General features: G+C 47.2%; 1 protein-coding gene across 4 annotated transcripts in view; it reads right to left on the reverse strand.

Annotated features, from left to right (window-relative positions):
- LOC140395135 (disintegrin and metalloproteinase domain-containing protein 23-like) overlaps positions 1-22,816 on the reverse strand; it is a 256,264-nt gene that overhangs the window by 69,802 nt on the left and 163,646 nt on the right. For all 4 annotated transcript variants that reach the window (XM_072482631.1, XM_072482614.1, XM_072482622.1 and 1 more), the window contains exons 13-14: positions 18,080-18,170; positions 15,646-15,697 (exon numbers count right to left, since the gene is read on the reverse strand). In XM_072482631.1, coding sequence (XP_072338732.1) covers positions 15,646-15,697; positions 18,080-18,170 — 143 coding nt within the window. The remainder of the gene's footprint in view (positions 1-15,645; positions 15,698-18,079; positions 18,171-22,816) is intronic.

A 22,816-nucleotide genomic window follows, 5' to 3' on the forward strand; every position in this document is an offset into this window, starting at 1 on the left:
GGTCTGGTTCAGGATTGAAACGGCACCCTCCCTTTGCCTCCCAATTTAAAATCAGGGCCATGGGCTGAGATTTTCAGAAGTCAATGGTCCCTTGTGTTGCTCGTCAGTCCCGCCGCCGGTGAAACCCGCTGTGGGGGGGACACCTTCAGTGAGACTGGAAGAACCTGCTGACAGGAACGTCCACAGGTTTTTCGAGCATCCAAGGCATCGCAGTCAACACAGGCAGCGAGCCCTCCTACAATACGTTCCAGTGCAGGTTTACCCGAGCAAGGTACAGGACTTTTCAGATAATGGGGTTTCGCGTCCTGCCACCCAAAGAGTTAGCTGTGGGAGGGAAAACATCCCTGCTGTTTACTTCACCACCACATCCACATAACACTCCAGGAAGAGAGTTAATTGGTTGGAGATGGAACGTCTACCCCACACCTGGATGCAAGTTCCACCTCATTCGATTGGCCAGAAGCTCTGTAGCACTAGCAGCCAATGGCAGCAGTGGCCCGGAATGGGCCCCCAAGCAGTCCACAGATTGTGGCTGGAATTTAGGGCTGCAAATAGGGCAGGATACCAACACCACCTCCCCTTCACCCATCCTCACACCCCAGGTACGTACAATATGGCGCAACGGCGTCGGATTGCTGATCGACATCATCGCGCCAGTCTCTGACACAATGAAACACGAGTGGACATTGACACCAGGTACTGGTCCGCCATTTTTAAATGAGCAATTAACAAGTCTGTTAAAGAGCCAACACTATGGGCGCAAATTACCGGCCACATCCTGCCGGAATCGGGACGGGACACGGCCGGTAGGTCCTGCGAGAGGCATCTTCTGGAATTCCCAATAGCCTTTACGCCTCGTGGGATTGAACGAGATCTTGTGAGACATCTTGCGCGGGATGCTCCGACCCCCCGCGGGGTCGGAGAATCGCCGGGGGACTACGTGAATCCCGCCCGGCCGCTCCGACGCCAGCTGCCGAATTCTCCGGCGCTGTTTTTTTGCTGGGGGTGGGGATCACGTCGCGCCGGTCAGGGGCCGTTAGCGGTGGCTCCCCCCCGGCGATTCTCCGGGCCCTGATGGGCTGAGCGGCCGCCCGATTTCGGATGGTCCCACTGGCGTGAAATACATAAGGTCCATACCGGCGGGACCTGGCTCGGAGGGCAGCCTGCGGAGTCCTCGGAGGGGCACGAGGGGATCCGTCCCCTGGGGGGGGCCACCACATGGCTTGGACCGCGATCGGGGACCACCGATCTGCGTGCGGGCCTGTGCCATGGGGGCACTCTTTCCCTCTGCGCCGGCCTCTGTAAAGCTCCGTCATGGCCGGTGCGGAGAAGAAACCCTCTGCACATGCGCTGGGATCACGCCAGCGGTTCTGCACGTGCGCCAGAACACGCTGGCGCTCCCACACATGCGGCAACTCGTGCCGGCCACCGGAGGCCGTTCGCCGCCGGTTGGCGCAGCGCCAACCACTCCAGCGCCGGTCTAGCCCCCGGAAGTGCGGAGGATTCCGCAACTTCCGGGCGTCCCGACGGACCCTTTGGCGCCAGTACGTCCCACCCGCCAGTTGGGGGAGAATCTCGATCTGGATCCCGCCACATTGAGTTTAAAAGCTCACTTAACTTTGCCGACGCCAGGAACTGCCGTTTAGAGTGGTAGGGGACAGTTTCAGGTACCTGGGTGTCCAACTGGCGCGGGATTGGGACAGACTGCATAAATTGAACTTGGCCCGGTTGGTGGATCCGATGAAGGACGATTTCCCGAGATGGGATGCGCTCCCGTTGTCTCTGGCGGGCAGAGTCCAATCGGTAAAAATGACGGTACTCCCAAGATTCCGATTTGTTTTCCAATGCCTCCCCATCTTCATCCCGCGGTCCTTTTTTAAGCGGATCAATAAAGTTATTGAGGGCTTTGTGTGAGGGGGCAAGTCCCCGCGAGTGAAGAGGGCAATTCTCGAACGGAGTCGGGGGGATGGTGGGCTGGCGCTGCCGAATTTCAGCAATTATTATTGGTCGGCTAATATAGCCATGGTGAGGGGGTGGCTGGTGGAGGGGGAGCCGGCATGGGTGCGCATGGAGGCGGCTTCTTGCAAGGGCACAAGTTTGGGGGCATTTGTAACAGTGCCTCTGCCGTTCCCGCTGGCGCGATACTCCACCAGTCCAGTGGTGGTGGCGGCCCTGAAAGTTTGGGGGCAGTGGAGGAGGCATGTGGGAGCAGCAGGGGCATCGGTATGGTCCCCAATCTGCGATAATCGCCGGTTTGCCACGGGGAGGATTTGGCGGAGAACGGGGATTGAGAGGATGGAGGACTTGTTTATAGAGAGGAGCTTTCCGAATATGAGGGCGCTGGAGGAGATGTTTTTATTGGCGGGGGTAATGAACTTCGATATCTGCAGGTGTGGGACATTCTGCGGAGGCAGGTACCAACCTTCCCACTCCTGCCGCTAAGGGGGATTCAGGATAGGGTGGTTTCTAGAGGATGGATAGGAGAGGGCAGCGTCTCGGACACAGAAAGAGAGCTCATGGGGTCGGAGGTGACGCAGACCGAGGAGCTGAAGCGGAAGTGGGAGGAGGAGCTGGGGGAGAGATATAGGAGGGCCTCTGGGCGGACGCGTTGAGCAGGGTCAATGCGACCGCAACTTGCGCCAGGCTCAGCCTGATCCAATTTAAGGTTGTTCACCGGGCCCACATGACAATGGCCCGGATGAGCAGATTCTTCGGGGTGGAGGACAAGTGTGCGAGGTGTGCGGGGAGGCCAGCCAACCATGTCCACATAGAATCATAGAATCATAGAATTTACAGTGCAGAAGGAGGCCATTCAGCCCATCGAATCTGCACCAGCTCTTGGAAAGAGCACCCTACCCAAGGTCAACACCGCCACCCTATCCCCATAACCCAGTAACCCCACCCAACACAAAGGGCAATTTTGGACACTAAGGGCAATTTATCATGGCCAATCCACCTATCCCGCACATCTTTGGACTGTGGGAGGAAACCGGAGCACCCGGAGGAAACCCACGCACACACGGGGAGGATGTGCAGACTCCGCACAGACAGTGACCCAAGCCAGAATCGAACCTGGGACCCTGGAGCTGTGAAGCAATTGTGCTATCCACAAGGCTACCGTGCTGCCCCTGTTCTGGGCATGTCCAAAACTGAGGGGATTTTGGCAGGGGTTTGCCGACGCCATGTCTAAGGTATTAAAGACGAGGGTGGCAATGAGTCCAGAGGTGGTGATTTTCGGGGTGTCGCAGGATCCGGGAATCCAGGAGGTGAAAGAGGCAGATGTTCTGGCCTTTGCTTCCCTGGTAGCCCGGAGGCGGATATTACTAGCATGGAGGGACTTAAAGCCCCCAAAATAGGAGACTTGGCTATCTGATATGTGACATGTGAGAGTACCTTTAAGACATGGATGTTTAAACAATGTACCTTTAAGAAAACAGTGATGTCACTGGGCTGGGGCTGGAGCTGGGCTTTAGATCAGCCATTTTGAAGTTTCTGTTTGGAAAGAGCTTGGGAGTGTCCGTGTTTGCAGTGAGCTGGATCTCTGCCATGAAAGACTATCTCTGGATCATTTGGGTGATTCAAACTCATAATAGTAAAGCCTTCAACCTGATGTGATTATGTTTAAAGGTGTTAAGTCTCTTGGAAGTTTGAAGGAACATTTTGAGGAATTATTTACTGTTGCAATATTTTCGGAGTTATCTTTGAAGTAAGGGGTGTTAAGAGATCCAATGTTTATTTAAGGTGTTGAGCTGAGTTCATACAATAAACATTGTTTTGTGTTTAAAAACCCACGTGTCCATAATTGAAATCCCACACCTAGGGAACAAGCCGTGTGCTCGTCTGGGATAAAAGTCTATCTATTGGATTGGATTTTGTGAACTTAAAGACAGTGGAGGATTGTTGTTTTTCCGGTGTAGTATTTTAGTTTAAGTGGCGAGTGTGTTGTGGACAATGGCTCTTTCAGAGGCTCAGAAGTTTTTTGGGGTGGAGACTGTCATACGCAGTACTTTACGGACAGAGACGAAAAGCAGACTGTTGGGTCTGGCAAAAACATTGCAGTTAACATTACCTGACAAAATGCGAAAAGATGAGATAATTATGGCGGGGGTTAAGCATTTAAAGTTGCCTGAGATAGAATTTGACTCATGGGAAATGGCAAAGATTCAGTTACAAATTAACAAATGGAACATGAGAAAGATTTAAAACGGCTTGAATACGAAAGAGATAGAGAGGGGAAAGAAAAGGAGAGAGAAGAAAGGAACAAAGAAAGAAATAGAGAGGAAAGGGAAAAAGAGAGAGTTTGAACTTCGGAAAATGGCTCTGAAACATGAAAATCAATTAAAAGTGGCAGACGCAAAGGGACACGTACAGTTGGAGGAAATGGATGAGGATATGACAGAGCGTCATAGTCGAAGACGTGGTGGGGATCTATTTAAATATGTCCAAGCATTGCCAAGGTTTGACGAGAAGGAGGTAGAAGCCTTTTTCATTTAATTTGAGAAGGTAGCTAAACAAATGCAATGGCCACAGGACATGTGGGTATTACTGATTCAAACAAAGCTGGTAGGTAGGGCTAGTGAAGTGTTTGCATCACGACCGGAGGAGGTATCTGGAGCGTATGAGGAGGTGAAGAAATCCATCTTAAGTGCATATGAGCTAGTGCCTGAAGCTTACAGACAAAGGATTAGAAATTTAAAGAAAGAATTTGGTCAAACATACATGGAGTTTGAAAGGCTCAAACAGAGTAATTTTGATAGGTGGATAAGGGCTTTGAAAATAGACCAAACGTATGACACTCTCAGAGAAATTATACTTTTGGAGGAGTTTAAAAATTTAATTCCTGGTGTAGTGAGATCTCATGTGGAAGAACAGAGGGTTAAAACTGCTAGATTAGCAGCAGAAATGGCAGATGATTATGAATTAGTTCATAAATCAAAGATTGGTTTCGACATTAGTTTCAGCCGGTGAGGGATAGAAACTGGGGACAGGAGAAATACTCAAGTGGTAAAGGTAAAGGTGATCTGATGCGAGACAATAAAGAGAGTGTACCTCAGATTAAAGAAGAAATTCAGGAGGGTGGAAAAGAAATGAAAAGTTTCAGATGTTTTCACTGTAATAAACTAGGCCATGTAAAGTCACAGTGTTGGTGGTTGAAGAAAAGCACTGGGAAGACTGATGTGGTGAAACAGGATAAGACAGTGGGGTTTGTTAGAGTGGTAAAGGAAAGCCCAAGGGAAGTGAAGGAGGTGCAAACGATTGTACAGCCTGTTCAAGAAGTAATTGTTAAGAAGGTGCCAGATGTATTTAAATAATTTACTCGTGTGGGTAAAGTTTACTCATATGTATCAGGAAGGGCAGATAAAGAAGTCACAATTTTAAGGGATACAGGGGCTAATCAATCTTTAATGGTAAGAGATTAGGAATTATATAGATTGGGAAGAATGTTGCCAGAAAAGGTGGTGATATGTGGAATTCAGGGTGAGAGGAGTAGCATTCCATTATATAAGGTAAGGTTGGAAAGTGCAGTGAAGAGTGGTGAAGTGGTAGTAGGAGTAATAGATAAACTATCTTGTCCAGTAATACAGTTTATCTTGGGTAATGATATAGCTGGATCGCAGGTGGGAGTGATGCCTACTGTGGTTGATAAGCCAGTGGAAAATCAGACAACTGAAGGGTTGAATATCCTGGGATTTTTCCGGATTGTGTAGTAACAAGGTCGCAAAGTCACAGGTTAAGACAAGAGGAGAAATCAAAGAATGAAAATGAAGTTGAAGTGCAATTATCAGAAATGATTTTTGATCAGATGGTTGAAAAAGAACAAGAACAGGTGGAGGATGAGGCGGATATTTTTAGTTCAGGAAAATTGGCGGAGTTACAACAGAAAGATGTAGAAATAAAACGGATCTATCAGAAAGCATATACGGAAGAGGAATCTGAGAGAATACCAGAGTGTTATTACCGTAAAAATGATGTCTTGATGAGAAAATGGAGACCTGCACATATGCAGGTGGATGAAAAGTGGGCAGTAGTTCATCAAGTAGTATTGCCAGTAAGGTATAGAAAGGAGGTGTTGCGAGTTGCACATGAGGTACCAGTAGGAGGTCATTTGGGAATAAGGAAAACTCAAGCTAAAATTCAGAAACATTTTTATTGGCCTGGACTACATAAAGATGTAGTTAAATTTTGTCAATCATGTCACACTTGTCAAGTGATAGGGAAACCTCAAGCAGTGATAAAACCAGCGCCCTTAATACCCATTCCAGCATTTGAGGAACCTTTTATGAGGGGCATAATTGATTGTGTAGGACCGCTTCCTAAAACAAAAAATGTGAATCAATATCTTTTGACTATAATGGATGTGTCTATTAGGTTTCCAGAGGCCATTCCAGTACGTAATATTACAGCTAAAAGGATTGTGGAGGAGTTACTTAAATTCTTTACTAGATATGGACTACTCACAGAAATTCAATCGGATCAAGGATCAAATTTTACTTCAAAGTTATTCAAAGAAGTTATGGATAGCTTAGGAATAAAACAATTTAAATCAACTGCATACCATCCAGAATCGCGGGGAGCGTTAGAAAGGTGGCATCAGACAGTAAAGACAATTCTGAGGGCGTATTGTCAAGATTATTCAGAGGATTGGGATAAAGGAATTCCATTTGTATTGTTTGCAATTAGGGAAGCACCTAATGAGTCTACCAAATTTGGTCCTTTTGAACTAATTTTTGGTCATGAGGTAAGAGGACCACTTAAATTGATTAAGGAAAAATTGGTGGGTGAGAAATCGGAAATTACACTATTGGATTATGTGTCAAATTTTAGGGAACGATTAAATAGAGCAGGTAAATTGGCTGGACAACATTTGAAAGTTGCAAAAAATGTGATGAAACGGGTAGCGGACAAGAAATCCAAAGTTCGTAGTTTTGCCAGTGGGGATAAAGTTTTAGTGTTGTTACCAGTGGTAGGTGAGGTTTAAAAGCGAGGTTTTGTGGACCGTATCAGATTGAAAAGAAATTAAGTGAGGTGAATTATGTGGTAAAAACACCAGATAGAGCTTAAAAGGTACTTTGAAAGGGAAGGTGAGAAAAAGGAGGTTTTAATGATTCTAACTCAAAGTGACGAACCAAATCCAGATGACTGTGAATTTGACGTACCTCAAATTAAATTGGAAAATGAGGATGTTCTTAAAAATTGGGATGAATTGTTAAGTTACCTTCCAGAGGAAAAACAAACTGACCTGAGTTATTGATATCACATGGGCAAGTTTGTAGAGATAAATTGTGGGAAGTACTCAAATGGCTATACATTATGTAGATGTGGGAAATGCTGTTCCTATCAAACAACATCCATATAGACTTAATCCTTTAAAATTGGCATAGGTTAACAGAGAGATTGAGAGTATGCTGAAGAATGGCATAATTGAAGTGGGTTGCAGCCAATGGAGCTCACCCATAGTGATGGTACCTAAACCAGACGGTACCCAACGGTTGTGTGTGGACTATCGAAAGGTGAATGCAGTTACAAGAACGGACTCTTATCTATCGTTTGGAGGATTGCATTGAGAAATTGGGACAATCTGCTTTTATTTCCAACTTCCAGACATGGAAAGAACATTTAAAACATTGTATGGAGTTCTTCGATCGACTTCAGGAGGCCGGTTTGGTGATGAACCTAGCCGAAAGTGAATTTGGAGAAGCCTGAATCACTTTCCTTGAGGAGTTTCCGATACCCTCAAGACGAAGGGAGGCAATGCGATCTCTTAACATGAATGAATTTGATCAAACCTTTGTGCAAAAGTTTTGTAGCCTGATTACTCCACTGATGGACTTGCTAAAGAAACCAAAAAAATTTCAATGGACAGCAGACTTTCAACAGGCATTTGACTGCCTGAAAGCTGTGATCACCAATGCTCCTGTATTGGAGAATTGCAAGGGACTCTGTGATCAGACTGAACTGAAGTATCTGATTCTAAAGAGAAATGCCGAGGAGTAAAGGAATGGATGGATCGTGCAGAGACTTTGTTCAAAGAGACTGTCAATCGAGAAGGTTTTCGGTTGGAGGAAGAAGAACAAAGAAAAATGAACTATATTATTATACCTGTTTGCATGTGTTGTTTTTTTTAAAAACAAAAATGTATATTTACTGTGTACATTTCTTAGTGGATGGTGCAAAAGTGAAAAATGAAACCATCTTGAAGTTGATGGTTTATTTTTCTTTCTTGGGGGGAGGTGTCATGTGAGAGTACCTTTAAGACATGGATGTTTAAACAATGTACCTTTATATCTCTGGATCATTTGGGTGATTTAAACTCATAATAAAGCCTTTAACCTGATGTGATTCTGTTTAAAGGTGTTAAGTCTCATGGAAGTTTGAAGGAACATTTTGAGGAATTATTTACTGTTGCAATATTTTCGGAGTTATCTTTGAAGTAAGGGGTGTTAAGAGAGCCAATGTTTATTTAAGATGTTAAGTTGAGTTCATGGAATAAACATTGTTGTGTGTTTAAAAACCCACGTGTCCATAATTGTAATCCCACACCTAGGGAACAAGCCGTGTGCTAGGAAAAGCAACAAATACATTAAAGGGGGAGGTTGGTTGAACTTCATGATACATTTTGGGGTTCTGAAAACACCTCTCCCATAACACATGGCTAGCTTCCTCTGCCTGGAGAAAATTAAGTTCGCCATGAGAGGGTCTCTGTTAGGGTTCGCCCGGAGGTGGCAATCATTCGTCGACTTCTTCGCAGAGAATTAATCGTCAGCAGAAGGGGAGGGATGGGGGGTTAGGCTAGCGTAGATTAGGGGGCTAAGTAATGGTGGGACCTGTGAGAGAGGGAGGTGGTATTTGCACTATGTTAATATTTTCCTTGTTATGTACATTGTTGATTTTGTTGCTGTTACAATGCCAAAGAAATACCTCAATAAAATGTTTATTTAAAAAAAACTTTGCAGATGCCAGATCGAACCAGCTCCCAGGATCTACCGACCTCACCAAGGACACCCCAGCCGTGTGCCATTTAGCACAAATGGGGACCAGATGGAACGACATTTGGGGGAATCTCCCAAGCAATTGGAGGCCCCCGGGTGGTTGGTCTCTGGGAAGGGTGGCGCCCTGACACTTCTGGTGCCACCTGGGCACCTTGGCACATCAACCTGGCACCCTCGCAGTGCCACATGGGACCGTGGCAGTGACACCCAGGTGGCATTTTGCCTGCACTGGGGATTGGCCTAGGGGTGCCCTGCCCATGTGAGATTGGGTGCGGTTGGCAAGTGCGTTCGGGCTCCTCAGTGCAGAAATGGCAGTGAGTGCGGCCTTGGCAGGGCATTCCCCGTTGAGGCCCGCAAAGAAACCAGAGAGCCCTTGTGTAGCGGGGTCGTTCCTGGCGCAAATGAACCCTCTAATCCCCCCCCGGAATGGACTCTGCTTTTGTTTGGTTAGATTGCATCCAATGCAATATTTCATTGCCCGTTCTATTTCTTGGGCTTTGTGATAGGAAAGGGTTTGGGAATGCTTTATGCTGCATGTGAGGTGGTGACCTGACAATGGAAAGAAAAGCCTGTCACCGAGATCATGGCCTGATGCAGCAGCAGATTCTGTTGGTGAAGGCGGCAGCGTTTGGGTGTTTTTTGACTTCATTCACTCATTATTTTAAGCCTCCCATAAAAATTAAGGCGTGATTGACAAAGTCAGGGGTGGGGGGTGGGCCGGTAAATTGGTGGACATGGTCGACTTCCTGTCCACAGCATAATTCCTCTGTCACCTGACATCCCAGCCTAGCCACCTGATTGGGCACCAAGCTCTCCTCCACGCTATTGATTAGTCACCTTGGGTGGCAGCTAATTGGCTTTCTGGCACTCGATTCACCGTGCTGGGATAGCAAGGGGTGGAAGCGAGCAGACCATCCACTTTCTGTTCTACCTATCCCCATCCCACTGAAACCATTAAACTCAGCCCTCCAAGCCCCAGAGTCCAGGAAAAGCTAACCGCTGGCAAGGGTCTCATGGCAGTGAGGGGAGGTGCTTCTAGGGGGGAGGGGATAGCAGAACTCCTTGGGGGGAAGGGAGGGCAGGGAACCCAATGTGAAAAGGGGGTCCTTCAAGGAAGCATCTTCCCCCTCATCCTTTTCCTCTCAAGCAGGGTGACCGTGACCTACCCCGCCCCACGCGCACCCCCACCCTCACTCCTCAACTCCTCCTGGCAGATTCAAAATTGAGGACTGGCGCGAAGCGGCCCTTGGATGGCCTCAATTGGGGTGAGGGCCACTCTAGGCCACGCCTGCCCCATGTTAAATTGTGGGCAGCTTGGGGAAGGGCCGACGGGCAGTGGGAAGGCCACCTGGGGAACTTCACAGGAAATCCACCCCACCATCCGCCTGCGAACGCACTGAAGGTTCCATAAAACATCCACACTTCCAATAACTTTACCATCAGCCAAATATTCCGCATTCCTGAAGGGGTGCCATAAAGCTCTGTCCAGGAACCCTGGTGACACTTACTCTCTTTTCTGCTCCAGAAGCTTGCATCCTGAGTTCAGAGGCCAAATTCACTTTGGCCAATTTAACATAGTCAATGGGCTCAAATGCTCTTGGTCTGGTTGGTTCAAACCCGACACCTAAGTGGTGCCTTTTCCCACTCGGCCATTGCGGGGTAACTTGCTTATTTTCATTTTCGTACACTTTATTGATCAACAGTAAACACACAGTTGAGTTGTTCACAGACAGCAATCACAGGAGACAATGCAGGCCGTTGACTGCACTAACCAATCAGGAAGAGGGGCCGGGGTATATGGCGGTAAGGGGTGTCATCTCCAGTGTTTACCTCATAGAACATAGAACAATACAGCGCAGTACAGGCCCTTCGGCCCACGATGTTGCACCGAAACAAAAGCCATCTAACCTACACTATGCCATTATCATCCATATGTTTATCCAATAAATTTTTAAATGCCCTCAATGTTGGCGAGTTCACTACTGTTGCAGGTCGGGCATTCCACGGCCTCACTACTCTTTGCGTAAAGAACCTACCTCTGACCTCTGTCCTATATCTATTACCCCTCAGTTTAAAGCTATGTCCCCTCGTGCCAGCCATTTCCATCCGCGGGAGAAGGCTCTCACTGTCCACCCTATCTAACCCCCTGATCATTTTGTATGCCTCTATTAAGTCTCCTCTTAATCTTCTTCTCTCCAACGAAAACAACCTCAAGTCCATCAGCCTTTCCTCATAAGATTTTCCCTCCATACCAGGCAACATCCTGGAAAATCTCCTCTGCACCCGCTCCAAAGCCTCCACGTCCTTCCTATAATGCGGTGACCAGAACTGTACGCAATACTCCAAATGCGGCCGTACCAGAGTTTTGTACAGCTGCAACATGACGTCCTGACTCCGGAACTCAATCCCTCTACCAATAAAGGCCAACACTCCATAGGCCTTCTTCACAACCCTATCAACCTGGGTGGCACCTTTCAGGGATCTATGTACATGGACACCTAGATCCCTCTGCTCATCCACACTTCCAATAACTTTACCATTAGCCAAATATTCCGCATTCCTGTTATTCCTTCCAAAGTGAATCACCTCACACTTCTCTACATTAAACTCCATTTGCCACCTCTCAGCCCAGCTCTGCAGCTTATCTATATCCCTCTGTAACCTGCTACATCCTTCCACACTGTCGACAACACCACCGACTTTAGTATCGTCTGCAAATTTACTCACCCACCCTTCTGCGCCCTCCTCTAGGTCATTGATAAAAATGACAAACAGCAACGGCCCCAGAACAGATCCTTATGGTACGCCACTTGCAACTGAACTCCATTCTGAACATTTCCCATCAACCACCACCCTCTGTCTTCTTTCAGCTAGCCAATTTCTGATCCACATCTCTAAATCTCCCTCAATCCCCAGCCTCCGTATTTTCTGCAATAGCCTACCGTGGGGAACCTTATCAAATGCTTTACTGAAATCCGTATACACCACATCAACTGCTCTACCCTCGTCTACCTGTTCAGCCACCTTCTCAAAGAACTCGATAAGGTTTGTGAGGCATGACCTACCCTTCACAAAGCCATGCTGACTATCCCTGATCATATTATTCCTATCTAGATGATTATAAATCTTGTCTCTTATAATCTCCTCCAAGACTTTGCCCACTACAGACGTGAGGCTCACTGGCCTATAGTTGCCGGGGTTGTCTCGGCTCCCCTTTTTGAACAAAGGGACCACATTTGCTATCCTCCAGTCCTCTGGCACTATTCCTGTAGCCAATGATGACATAAAAATCAAAGCCAAAGGTCCAGCAATCTCTTCCCTGGCCTCCCAGAGAATCCTAGGATAAATCTCATCAGGCCCCGGGGAATTATCTATTTTCAGCCTGTCCAGAATTGCCAACACCTCTTCCCTATGTACCTCAATGCCATCTGTTCTAATAGCCTGGGTCTCAGCATTCTCCTCCACAACATTATCTTTTTCCAGAGTGAATACTGACGAAAAATATTCATTTAGTACCTCTCCTATCTCTTCAGACTCCACGCACAACTTCCCATCCCTGTCTTTGACTGGTCCTACTCTTTCCCTAGTCATTCGCTTATTCCTGACATACCTATAGAAAGCTTTTGGGTTTTCCTTGATCCTACCTGCCAAATACTTCTCATGTCCCCTCCTTGCTCATCTTAGCTCTCTCTTTAGATCCTTCCTCGCTACCTTGTAACTATCCATCACCCCAACTGAAACTTCACACCTCATATTCACATAGGCCTCCTTCTTCCTCTTAACAAGACATTCCACTTCTTTGGTAAACCACGGTTCCCTCGCTCTACGCCTTCCTCCCTGCCTGACCGGTACATACTTATCAAGAACACGCAGTAGCTGATCCTTGAACAAGCTCCACTTATCCAGTGTGCCCAACACTTGCAGCCTACTTCTCCACCTTATCCCCCCCAAGTCACGTCTAATGGCATCATAATTGCCCTTCCCCCAGCTATAACTCTTGCCCTGCGGTGTATACTTATCCCTTTCCATCATTAACGTAAACGTCACCGAATTTTGGTCACTGTCCCCAAAGTGCTCTCCTACCTCCAAATCCAACACCTGGCCTGGTTCATTACCCAAAACCAAATCCAACGTGGCCTCGCCTCTTGTTGGCCTGTCAACATATTGTGTCAGGAAACCCTCCTGCACACACTGTACAAAAAACGACCCATCTAATGTACTTGAACTATATCTTTTCCAGTCAATATTTGGAAAGTTAAAGTCTCCCATAATAACTACTCTGTTACTTTTGCTCTTATCCAGGATCATCCTCGCCATCCTTTCCTCTACATCCCTCGATCTATTTGGAGGCCTATAGAAAACTCCCAACAGGGTGACCTCTCCTTTCCTGTTTCTAACCTCAGCCCATACTACCTCGGAAGATGAGTCCCCATCTAGCATCCTCTCCGCCACCGTAATACTGCTCTTGACTAGCAGCGCCACACCTCCCCCTCTTTTGCCTCCTTCTCTGAGCTTACTAAAACACCTAAACCCCGGAACCTGCAACATCCATTCCTGTCCCTGCTCTATCCATGTCTCCGAAATGGCCACAACATCGAAGTCCCAGGTACCAACCCATGCTGCCAGTTCCCCTACCTTCTTTCGTATACTCCTGGCATTGAAATAGACACACTTCAAACCACCTACCTGAACACTGGCCCCCTCCTGCGGCGTCAAATCTGTGCTCCTGACCTCTCTACTCTCATTCTCCCTTACCCTAAAACTACAATCCAGGTTCCCATGCCCCTGCTGCATTAGTTTAAACCCCCCCAAACAGCACTAACAAATCACCCCCCCTCTTACCTGCCGTCTGAAGTGGCAATCAGTGTTTATTGAACACAAAGAACAAAGAAAATTACAGCACAGGAACAGGCCCTTCGGCCCTCCCAGCCTGCACCGATCCAAATCCTTTATCTAAACCTTTGAGGCATGCATTACCTCACTGTGCATAAATTTAAGAATTAGTTCAAACATGATTCATTGGGAATGAAGGAGGGTATCAAGAATGTGCCCAGGTGATAACTTGTGGCTACAATTTCACTCAATATTTGCACTGCCGACTGGCCAACTGTGACGGAAACTATTGAGGAGCCGGTGAGGTTTCACATAGAGGACTGTGCACTGCTCTGGTCTCCATATTACAAAAAGGATGTAGACAGAAGACTGCGAGACAATGGATCAGAGATTCTCAGAATTATGAAGGGTTGTCCATATGTTGAATGGACAGAAGATGTTTACAGGTGTGGGGCAGACCAATTCTTGGTCATGAATGTAAAGTAGTCACTGATACACCCCATAAAGAATTCAGGAAAACATCTTAACCCAGAGAGAGATGAGAAGGTGGAACTCGCTACCAGAGGAAGAAGTTGTAGCGAATAGGGCACTGAGGGAGGTAGTGGGGTAGTGACATTGTCACTGGACTTGTCATCCGGAGTAATGCTCTGGGAACCAGGGTTCGAATCCCACCATGGCAGATGGTGAAATTTAAATTCAATTAAAACCTTGAATTAAATCCATTTTCAATTGTTGAAAAAACCCATCTGGTTCACTAATGCCCTTTAGGGGAATAAATCTGCCATTCACTATCTGGCCTGGACTACAGGTGACTCCAAACTCACAGCAATGTGATTGACTCTTACCTGCCGTCTGAAGTGGCAATCAGTAAACAACGGGGCAGGGATGGGCAATAAATGCTGGCCAAGTCTTACCAGTAATGAATAAAAAAAAGTATTTCTGCAAAATTATACAGGTGGGAGGGAGAGAGGCGTGAAAGTTTACATTGAGTGAACTAGCATGGGTCAAGGCTCATCTGGAGCAGAAACACTGTCGCAGACCTATGGGGACAAAGGGCCTGTAGTGATCTGTATATCTGCTGGTATGTAAGGGGTTAACCTCTGTATTATAGTGCTAGATAACCACTAGATGAGAGGAGATTCCCGCCTTTTCGTATCAGGAGTGACTGGTGAGCAGAGTGTTAAAGATATAGCTTAGTTGGCACGTGTAGTTAAACATTATATATATTTATACTTATTTACTTAATCATCATGGGCAGCACGGTATCATTGTGGATAGCACAATTGCTTCACAGCTCCAGGGTCCCAGGTTTGATTCCGGCTTGGGTCAGTGTCTGTGCTGAGTCTGCACATCCTCCCCGTGTATGCGTGGGTTTCCTCCGGGTGCTCCGGTTTCCTCCCACAGTCCAAAGATGTGCAGGTTAGGTAGATTGGCCATGATAAATTGCCCTTAGTGTCCAAAATTGCCCTTAGTGTTGGGTGGGGTTACTGGGTTATGGGGATAGGGTGGAGGTGTTAACCTTGGATAGGGTGCTCTTTCCAAGAGCCAGTGCAGACTCGATGGGCCGAATGGCCTCCTTCTGCACTGTAAATTCTATGATATCTATGATATCAGTTATAGTTGTAGAAGTGTGAACAAACTCATAGATATTTATATTTGTTATTCAATAAATGTTATTTGCTTAATTTGAGGACTGATAGTTTTACTGAACTACAACCATCAGAACCACAAGTAAGCAAGAGAGTAAGAATATATACGACATATTACTATCACGTTATATAACAGGGCCTATTTCTGTCATTTAAAATCAGTGCAATCATACCCTGTGTCTTCCATGAAGCATCCTGCCCACGAACCCGGACACTCACATTCCTCTGGAAAAGAAATGGGAGTACATCGTCAGTCTTGACCCTCTACATTCAGGCGGCATTTTACTGGCTTATTGCAGTGTTTAAATGGAGTCCCACATGGGGTTGGCCTCACAGCCTTCCTGCTGTATTGGGGAGGAATTGGCATTAAAGGGCGAGACCCCCCCCCTCAGACTGTACTCCCGCTCCTAACCCTAATCCAAACACCTCAGCATACCTCATGTTGAGAGGTGTGAAGCGGGGAGCGGGCCAGACAACACGGAGCTTCCTGAGGCTTTCCCACTGTTAAAACTAACATCACTTCCACAGGGTTAATTTAGAATTGCAAGGGCAGCACGGTGGCGCAGTGGGTTAGCCCTGATGCCTCACGGCGCCGAGGTCCCAGGTTCCATCCCGGCTCTGGGCCACTGTGCGTGTGGAGTTTGCACATTCTCTCTGTGTTTGCGTGGGTTTCGCCCCCACAACCTAAAAAGGTGCAGGGTAGGCGGATTGGCCATGCTAAATTGTCCCTTAATTGGATAAAAATTAATTGAGTACTCTAAATTTATTTTTTAAATTGCAGCTGGCCATTGATTTTGAGCTTAGAGGAACAAGCTTAAAGGGTGTTGGAGATTCCGCTAAGCCATGAGTGTGCAGTGCCCCGCGGCCTTGCATGCATGCCCACACTGAAAATATTGGCCATGCGCAACAACAAGTGAACCTTGTCCTTGAATATAGGATATTAAGGGGTGATCTATTTGACACGTTTAAGATGATTAAAAAATCTGATGGAGGAAAACTATTTCCGGCTCTTATATTAAGTTAATGCTCCCCTTGTTTGGGACTCCCCCAATCACAGCCCGCCCTTTCGAGGAGCATTTCTTTACACAAACGGTATTTGGGAGCCTCCACACCAATAGGCTGTAGAGGCTGGGGAGTTAATTCAAATTTCCCGAAGTCTGATTGATATATTTTTGTTGGGTATGAAAATTAGGTTCGTGGAACCAGGAAAGGAAAGAGATCTGAGAGGGTTGCTGGGCTGGAGGAGGTTGCAGAGACAGGTGGGGAGCGCAGTCTCACAGAGATTTGAATGTGTGAATGAGAATTTCAATGCTCTGGACACGGGTGCCCCAAGCAATGTGAGGTTTGTACACCCACTAGGTCATTTGTTGTCTCTTCACCCACCTGCAGCCCCACCTCCCACCCCCTCCTCACACACCCAACAGCATCCTGGGATCATAGGATTAAAATCATAAGGAGATGGTGGCGTAGTGGTACTGTCACTGAATTAATCATCCAGGGACCCCAAAATATCTGGGGACCCAAGTTCAAATCCCACCATGACAGATTCAATAGAAATCTGGAATTAAAAGTCTAATGATGACCACGGAGTCATAAGTGGTAAAAATCCATCTGGATCACTAATGCCCTTTAGGGAAGGAAATCTGCCTTCCATTCCTACATGTGACTCCAGGCCACAGCAATATGGTTGTCTCTGAAATGAAGGCAATTAGGGTTGGGCAATAAATGCTGGCCCAGCCAGCGACAGCCACATCCTGTGAATGATTTTTTAAAAACCACTGGACACTTGGCAGCAGGCCTTTCCTTATCATTGTGAATAGTGACAAAAGGTAAATTATTACGGCCACTAGGAGAGGGGCCAAGGTTCAAATCATTCTGATGGGTATTCACGTCACTGCCCTGTAGACACAATGGGGGGGACGATCCTCCGATATTGAGGCCAAGTGCTCGCGCCGTCGTGAACGCCGTCGCATTTCATGACGGTGCGAACAGGGCCCGGGCACGACCTATTCTGACCCACACAGGGCTCCAGCCTCCTTACACGGCGCCAAATGGGCGCCGCGCCAACCCGCGCATGCGCAGTTGGGCCAGCTCAATCCTGCGCATGCGCAGTTGGGCCGCGCCATCCTGCGCATGCGCGGGGAACATCTTACACGCACCGGCCCCGACCCAACATGGGGTCGGTGTTGAGGGGCCGGCCATGCCGGAATGTAGGCCCGGGGGGGAGAGGCCGGCCCGCCGATCGGTGTGCCCCGATCGTGGGCCAGACCCCATCGGAGGCCCCCCCCCGGTGAAGGAACCCCCCCCCCCCCACAGGCCACCCCCCGAGCATTCCCGCAGAGTTCCCGCCGGCAGCAACCAGGGGTAAACGCGCCAGCGGGACTCTGTCGTATCGGGGCGGCTGTTCAGCCCATCCGGCCCAGAGAATCGGCGGCCCCGCCGATTCCTGCGGCCTGCGCCGCGCTGGCGCAAATTGCACCGATTCTCCGCACCTCAGAGAATCGCGCGCCGGCGTCAGGGCGTCGGTGCGTGGTTACGCCGATTCTCCGGCCCAGCGCAGGGCTCGGAGAATCGCCCCCAATAAATGTCAATATTAACAGTACTTACTTTTCCTTTTGGGTTCAGACTTCCACTGCACACCCAGGTTCTGAGCAAGGCTCTGCCCCAGCACAGCCGTTGTCGACCACACTTCTCCACACTGGGATTGAGAGATTAAATATGAATTAGTTCAATAGAAACGTGGAACATGCTGCAGTTGCTGATGTAAAAGGTCCGTACTGACCAGTGATTTTTTAAAAATATACAGTCATAGATGTTTACAGCATGGAAACAGGCCCTTTGGCCCATCTTGTCCATGCTGCCCAGTTTCTATCACTGAGCTACTCCCACTTGCCCGCATTTGGCCCATATCCCTCTATACCCACCTTGCCCATGTAACTGTCTAATTGCTTTTAAAGAAAAAAATTGTACCCGCCTCTACCACTGCCTCTGGCAGCCCGTTCCAGATGCTCACCACCCTCTGTGTTAAAAAATTTCCCCTCTGGTCTCTTTTGTATCTCTCCCCTCTCACCTTAAACTTATGCCCTCTCGTTCTCGACTCCTCTACCTTTGGGAAAAGATGTTGACTATCTACCTTTTCTATGCTCCTCATTATTTTATAGACCTCTATATGATCACCTCAAGCCTCCTAATCTCCAGGGAAAAATTCCCAGCCTATCCAGTCTCTCCTTATAACTCAGACCATCAAGTCCCAGTAGCATCCTCGTAAATTTCTTCTGCACTCTTTCTAGTTTAACAATATCCTTCCTATAATAGGCTGACCAGAACTGCACACAGTATTCCATTGGGCTTACCAATGTCTTGTACAACTTAAACAAGACGTTCCAACTCCTGTGTTCAATATTCTGACCAATAAAACCTGGCATGCTGAATGCCTTCTTCACCACCCTGTCCACCTGCGACTCCACCTTTAAGGAGCTATGAACCCGTATCCCTAGGTCTGTTTGTTCTGTAACACTCCCAACTCCCTACGATTAACTGAGTAGGTCCGGCCCTGATTTGATCTACCAAAATGCATCACCTCACATTTATCCAAATTAAACTCCATCTGCCATTCATCGGCCCACTGGCCCAATTGGTCAAGATCCTGTTGCAATCTTATATAATCTTCTTCACTATCCACTATGCACCAATCTTGTTGTCATCTGCAAACTTACTAACCATGCCTCCTACATTCTCATCCAATCATGAATATATATAACACATAACAGTGGACCCAGCACCGAGCCCTGAGGCACACCGCTGGTCACAGGCCTCCAGGTTGAAAAACAACCCTCCACAACCATCGTTTGGCTTCGGTCGTCAAGCCAATTTTGTATCCAATTGGCTACCTCATCCTGGATCCCGTGAGCTTTAACCTTTGCAACAACCTACCATGCGGTACCTTGTCAAAGGCCTTGGCCATGTAGACAACGTCGACTGTACTGCCCTCATCTACCTTCTTGGTTACCCCTTCAAAAAACTCAATCAAATTTGTGAGACATGATTTTACCCTTACAAAGCCATGCTGACTTTCCCTAATTAGCCCTTGCCTGCCTAAATGCCTGTAGATCCTGTCCCTCAGAATACCTTCCAACAATTTACCCACTACAGAAGTAAGGCTAACCGATCTATAGTTCCCAGGCTTATCCCTAGAGCCATTCTTAAACACACATTTGCCACCCTCCAATCTTCAGGCACCTCTCCTGCGGCTGTCGATGATTCAACTATCTCAGCTAGGGGGCCGTCAATTTCCTTCCTAGCCTCCCACAATGTCCTGGGATACATTTCATCAGGCCCCGGGGATTTATCTATCTTGATGCACTTTAAATACTTCCAGCACCTCCGTCTCTGTAATATGTACACTCCTCAAGACATCAATTTTTATTTCCCCAATTTTCCCAACATTCGTGCCTTTCTCAACAGTAAAAACTGACAAGAAATATTCATTTAGGACTTCTCCCATCTCTTGTGGACCTGCAGATAGATGACCTTGTTTATCCTTAAGAGGCCATACCCTCTCCCTAGTCACCCTTTTACCCATTATGTGTCTGCAAAAGCTCTTTGGATTTTCCTTTGCCTTATCTGCCAAGACAATCTCACGTCCCCTTTTTGCCCTCCTGATTTCTCTCTTAACTCAACTCCGACAAACCCTATACTCTTCAAGGGATTCACTTGATCCCAGCTGCCTATGCATATACCTCCTTCTTTCTTTTGACCATGGCCTCAATATCCCCAGTCATCCAGGGTTCCTTCCCTCTACCAGCCTTACCCTTCACTCTAAGAGGAATGTGCTCACCCTGACCCATAGTTAATACCCTTTTGAAAGACTCTCATTTACCAGCTGTCCCCTTGCCTGTAAACAGGCTCGCCCAATCAACTTTTGAAAGTTCCCGCCCACGGTAGCATAGTGGTCAGCACTGTGGCTTCACAGCGCCAGGGTCCCGGTTCGATTCCCGGTTGGGTCATTGTCTGTGCGGAGTCTACATGTTCTCCCCGTGTCTGCGTGGGTTTCCTCCGGGTAGTCCGGTTTCCTCCCACTAGTCCCGAAAGACGTGCTGTTAGGTAATTTGGACATTCTGAATTCTCCCTCTGTGTACCTGAACAGGTGCCGGAATGTGGTGACTAGGGGCTTTTCAAAGTAACTTCATTGCAATGTAAGCCTACTTGTGACAACATAGATTATTTTTAAAATTGATACCATCGAAATTGGCCTTGCCCCAATTTAGAATTTTAACTTTTGGGCCAAAACTATCATTCTCCATAGCTATCTTAAAACTAATGGAATTATGGTCACTGGTCCCAAAGTGATCCGTCACTAACACTTCCGTCACCAGCCCTTCCTTATTCCCTAAGCGGAGGTCACATTTTGCCCCCTCTCTAGTCGGTCCATCCACATATTGAATGAGGAATTCTTCCCGAATACACTCGACAAATTTATCTCCATCCAAACCCCTAGTACTATGGCTGTCCCAGTTAATGTTGGGGAAGTTAAAGTCTCCTACCATTACCACCCTATTTTTCCGGCAGATATCTGTAATCTCCTTACATATTTGCTTCTCGATTTCCCACTGACTATTTGGCGGCCTATAGTACAGTCCTAGCAAAGTGATCTCACCCTTCTTATTTTTCAGTTCTACCCATATAGACTCAGTGGGCGAACCCTCGGATATATCCTCTCTCTATGCTGCTGTGATGTTGTCCCTAAACAAAAGCGCAACTCGCCCTCCTCTCCTATCTCCTGTTTTATCTTTCCTATAGCATCTGTACCCCGGAACACAGAGCTGCCAGTCCTGCCCCTCCTTTAGCCATGTTTCAGTAATAGCTATAATATCCCAGTCCCATGTACCTATCCATGCCCTTAGTTCATCTGCCTTGCCCGTTAGGCCTTTTGCATTGAAATAAATGCAGTTCAATCTATTTCTCTGCCTTCCACTTTTCTCCTTACTGACTTTTGTTTCTATCCCCTCTTTACTACCCTCTGACTTCCTGCATTGGTTCCCATCCCTGCATTGGTTCCCAATGAAGGACAATCGGTCAAGCCCAAGTTCTCCAGCTGAGAAAGAAGATGGTTATGAGGGGATCGCACCCCCCCCCACCAAAGTATTTGAAATATCACATGGCATAGACTATTATTTCATAATAACTCAGGTCAGTGGGACCAAAGTAGAGCAATGAGTAAAACATTAAACAATTGCAGTAACCTGTTTGTAAAGTTTTAATATCAGATGTATTCAAAATTCTATTCCGACCAGTTAGGGTGGGAACTGGTTAAACTTTGGAGAGTTAGGGTGGGAGAAGAATGAGCTTGACAGAATTGTAGACTGGTTACAGCACAGAATGAGGCCATTCAGCCTACCTTGTCCACATTGACAATCTGTGCCGCCACTCTCCCTGACTCAAGACACTCAGTGGCTGCTCTGACACATTTTCTCTTAGGTTAAATTTGTGTTTTGAAACTTTTTCTTAAAATTTATATTATATAATATTAATTTATTTCCATATTACTTTTTTTTACATAATTGACTGAGTACAAAATTCTGGGATGATTTGATCAAAATAAGGACCGGAATTCTCCAGCTGTTGGGATTCTCTGTTCAGGTCGGAACTGCACCCCCACCTGTGGATGTCCCGATGGTGTGGGGAGGCTTCAATCGGAAATCCCATTGACCAGCGGCGGGTGTCGAGAACCCCCTGCCAGCGAACGTCACACCGCCGAGAACCACGCAGCTGGGGGAACGGAGAATCCCGCCCAGGTATTAGGCCTTGGTTCAGGAACCAATCCCCGATTTATAACTGCATTTTCATGGGAAAACCAGTTCACTTTTAAAACTAAATTTAGAATACCCAATTTGTTTTTTACAATTAAGGGGCAATTAACGTGGCCAATCCACCTACCCTGCACATCTTTGGGTTGTGGGGGCAAAACCCATGCAAACACGGGGAGAATGTGCAAACTCCACACGGACAGTGACACAGAGCCGGGATCGAACCTGGAACCTTGGTGCCGTGAGGCAGCAGTGCTAGCCACTGTGCTGCCCCTATGGGAAAATCAGTTCTGACATACAACATTTTGACTTACTTTAGTTTTCAGCAACCAAATACATAGTAAGTCCAATAACTGTCTGTACTCCATCTGATGGTTCACCATAACTTTTGTACACTATGCCTCTATTTATAAAGCCAGGAGAGATAGGGTACTAGAGGAATGGAGTTTGGTGGGAGAGGCAGCCTGTAACCTTCAGCAGTTTTAACACATGGTCCTTTCACCTTTGGTGGATATGGGCTTTGAGGTCAGCCCACCTA

This window comes from Scyliorhinus torazame, chromosome 2, assembly GCF_047496885.1.
Source record: "Scyliorhinus torazame isolate Kashiwa2021f chromosome 2, sScyTor2.1, whole genome shotgun sequence".
Taxonomy (NCBI): domain Eukaryota; kingdom Metazoa; phylum Chordata; class Chondrichthyes; order Carcharhiniformes; family Scyliorhinidae; genus Scyliorhinus; species Scyliorhinus torazame.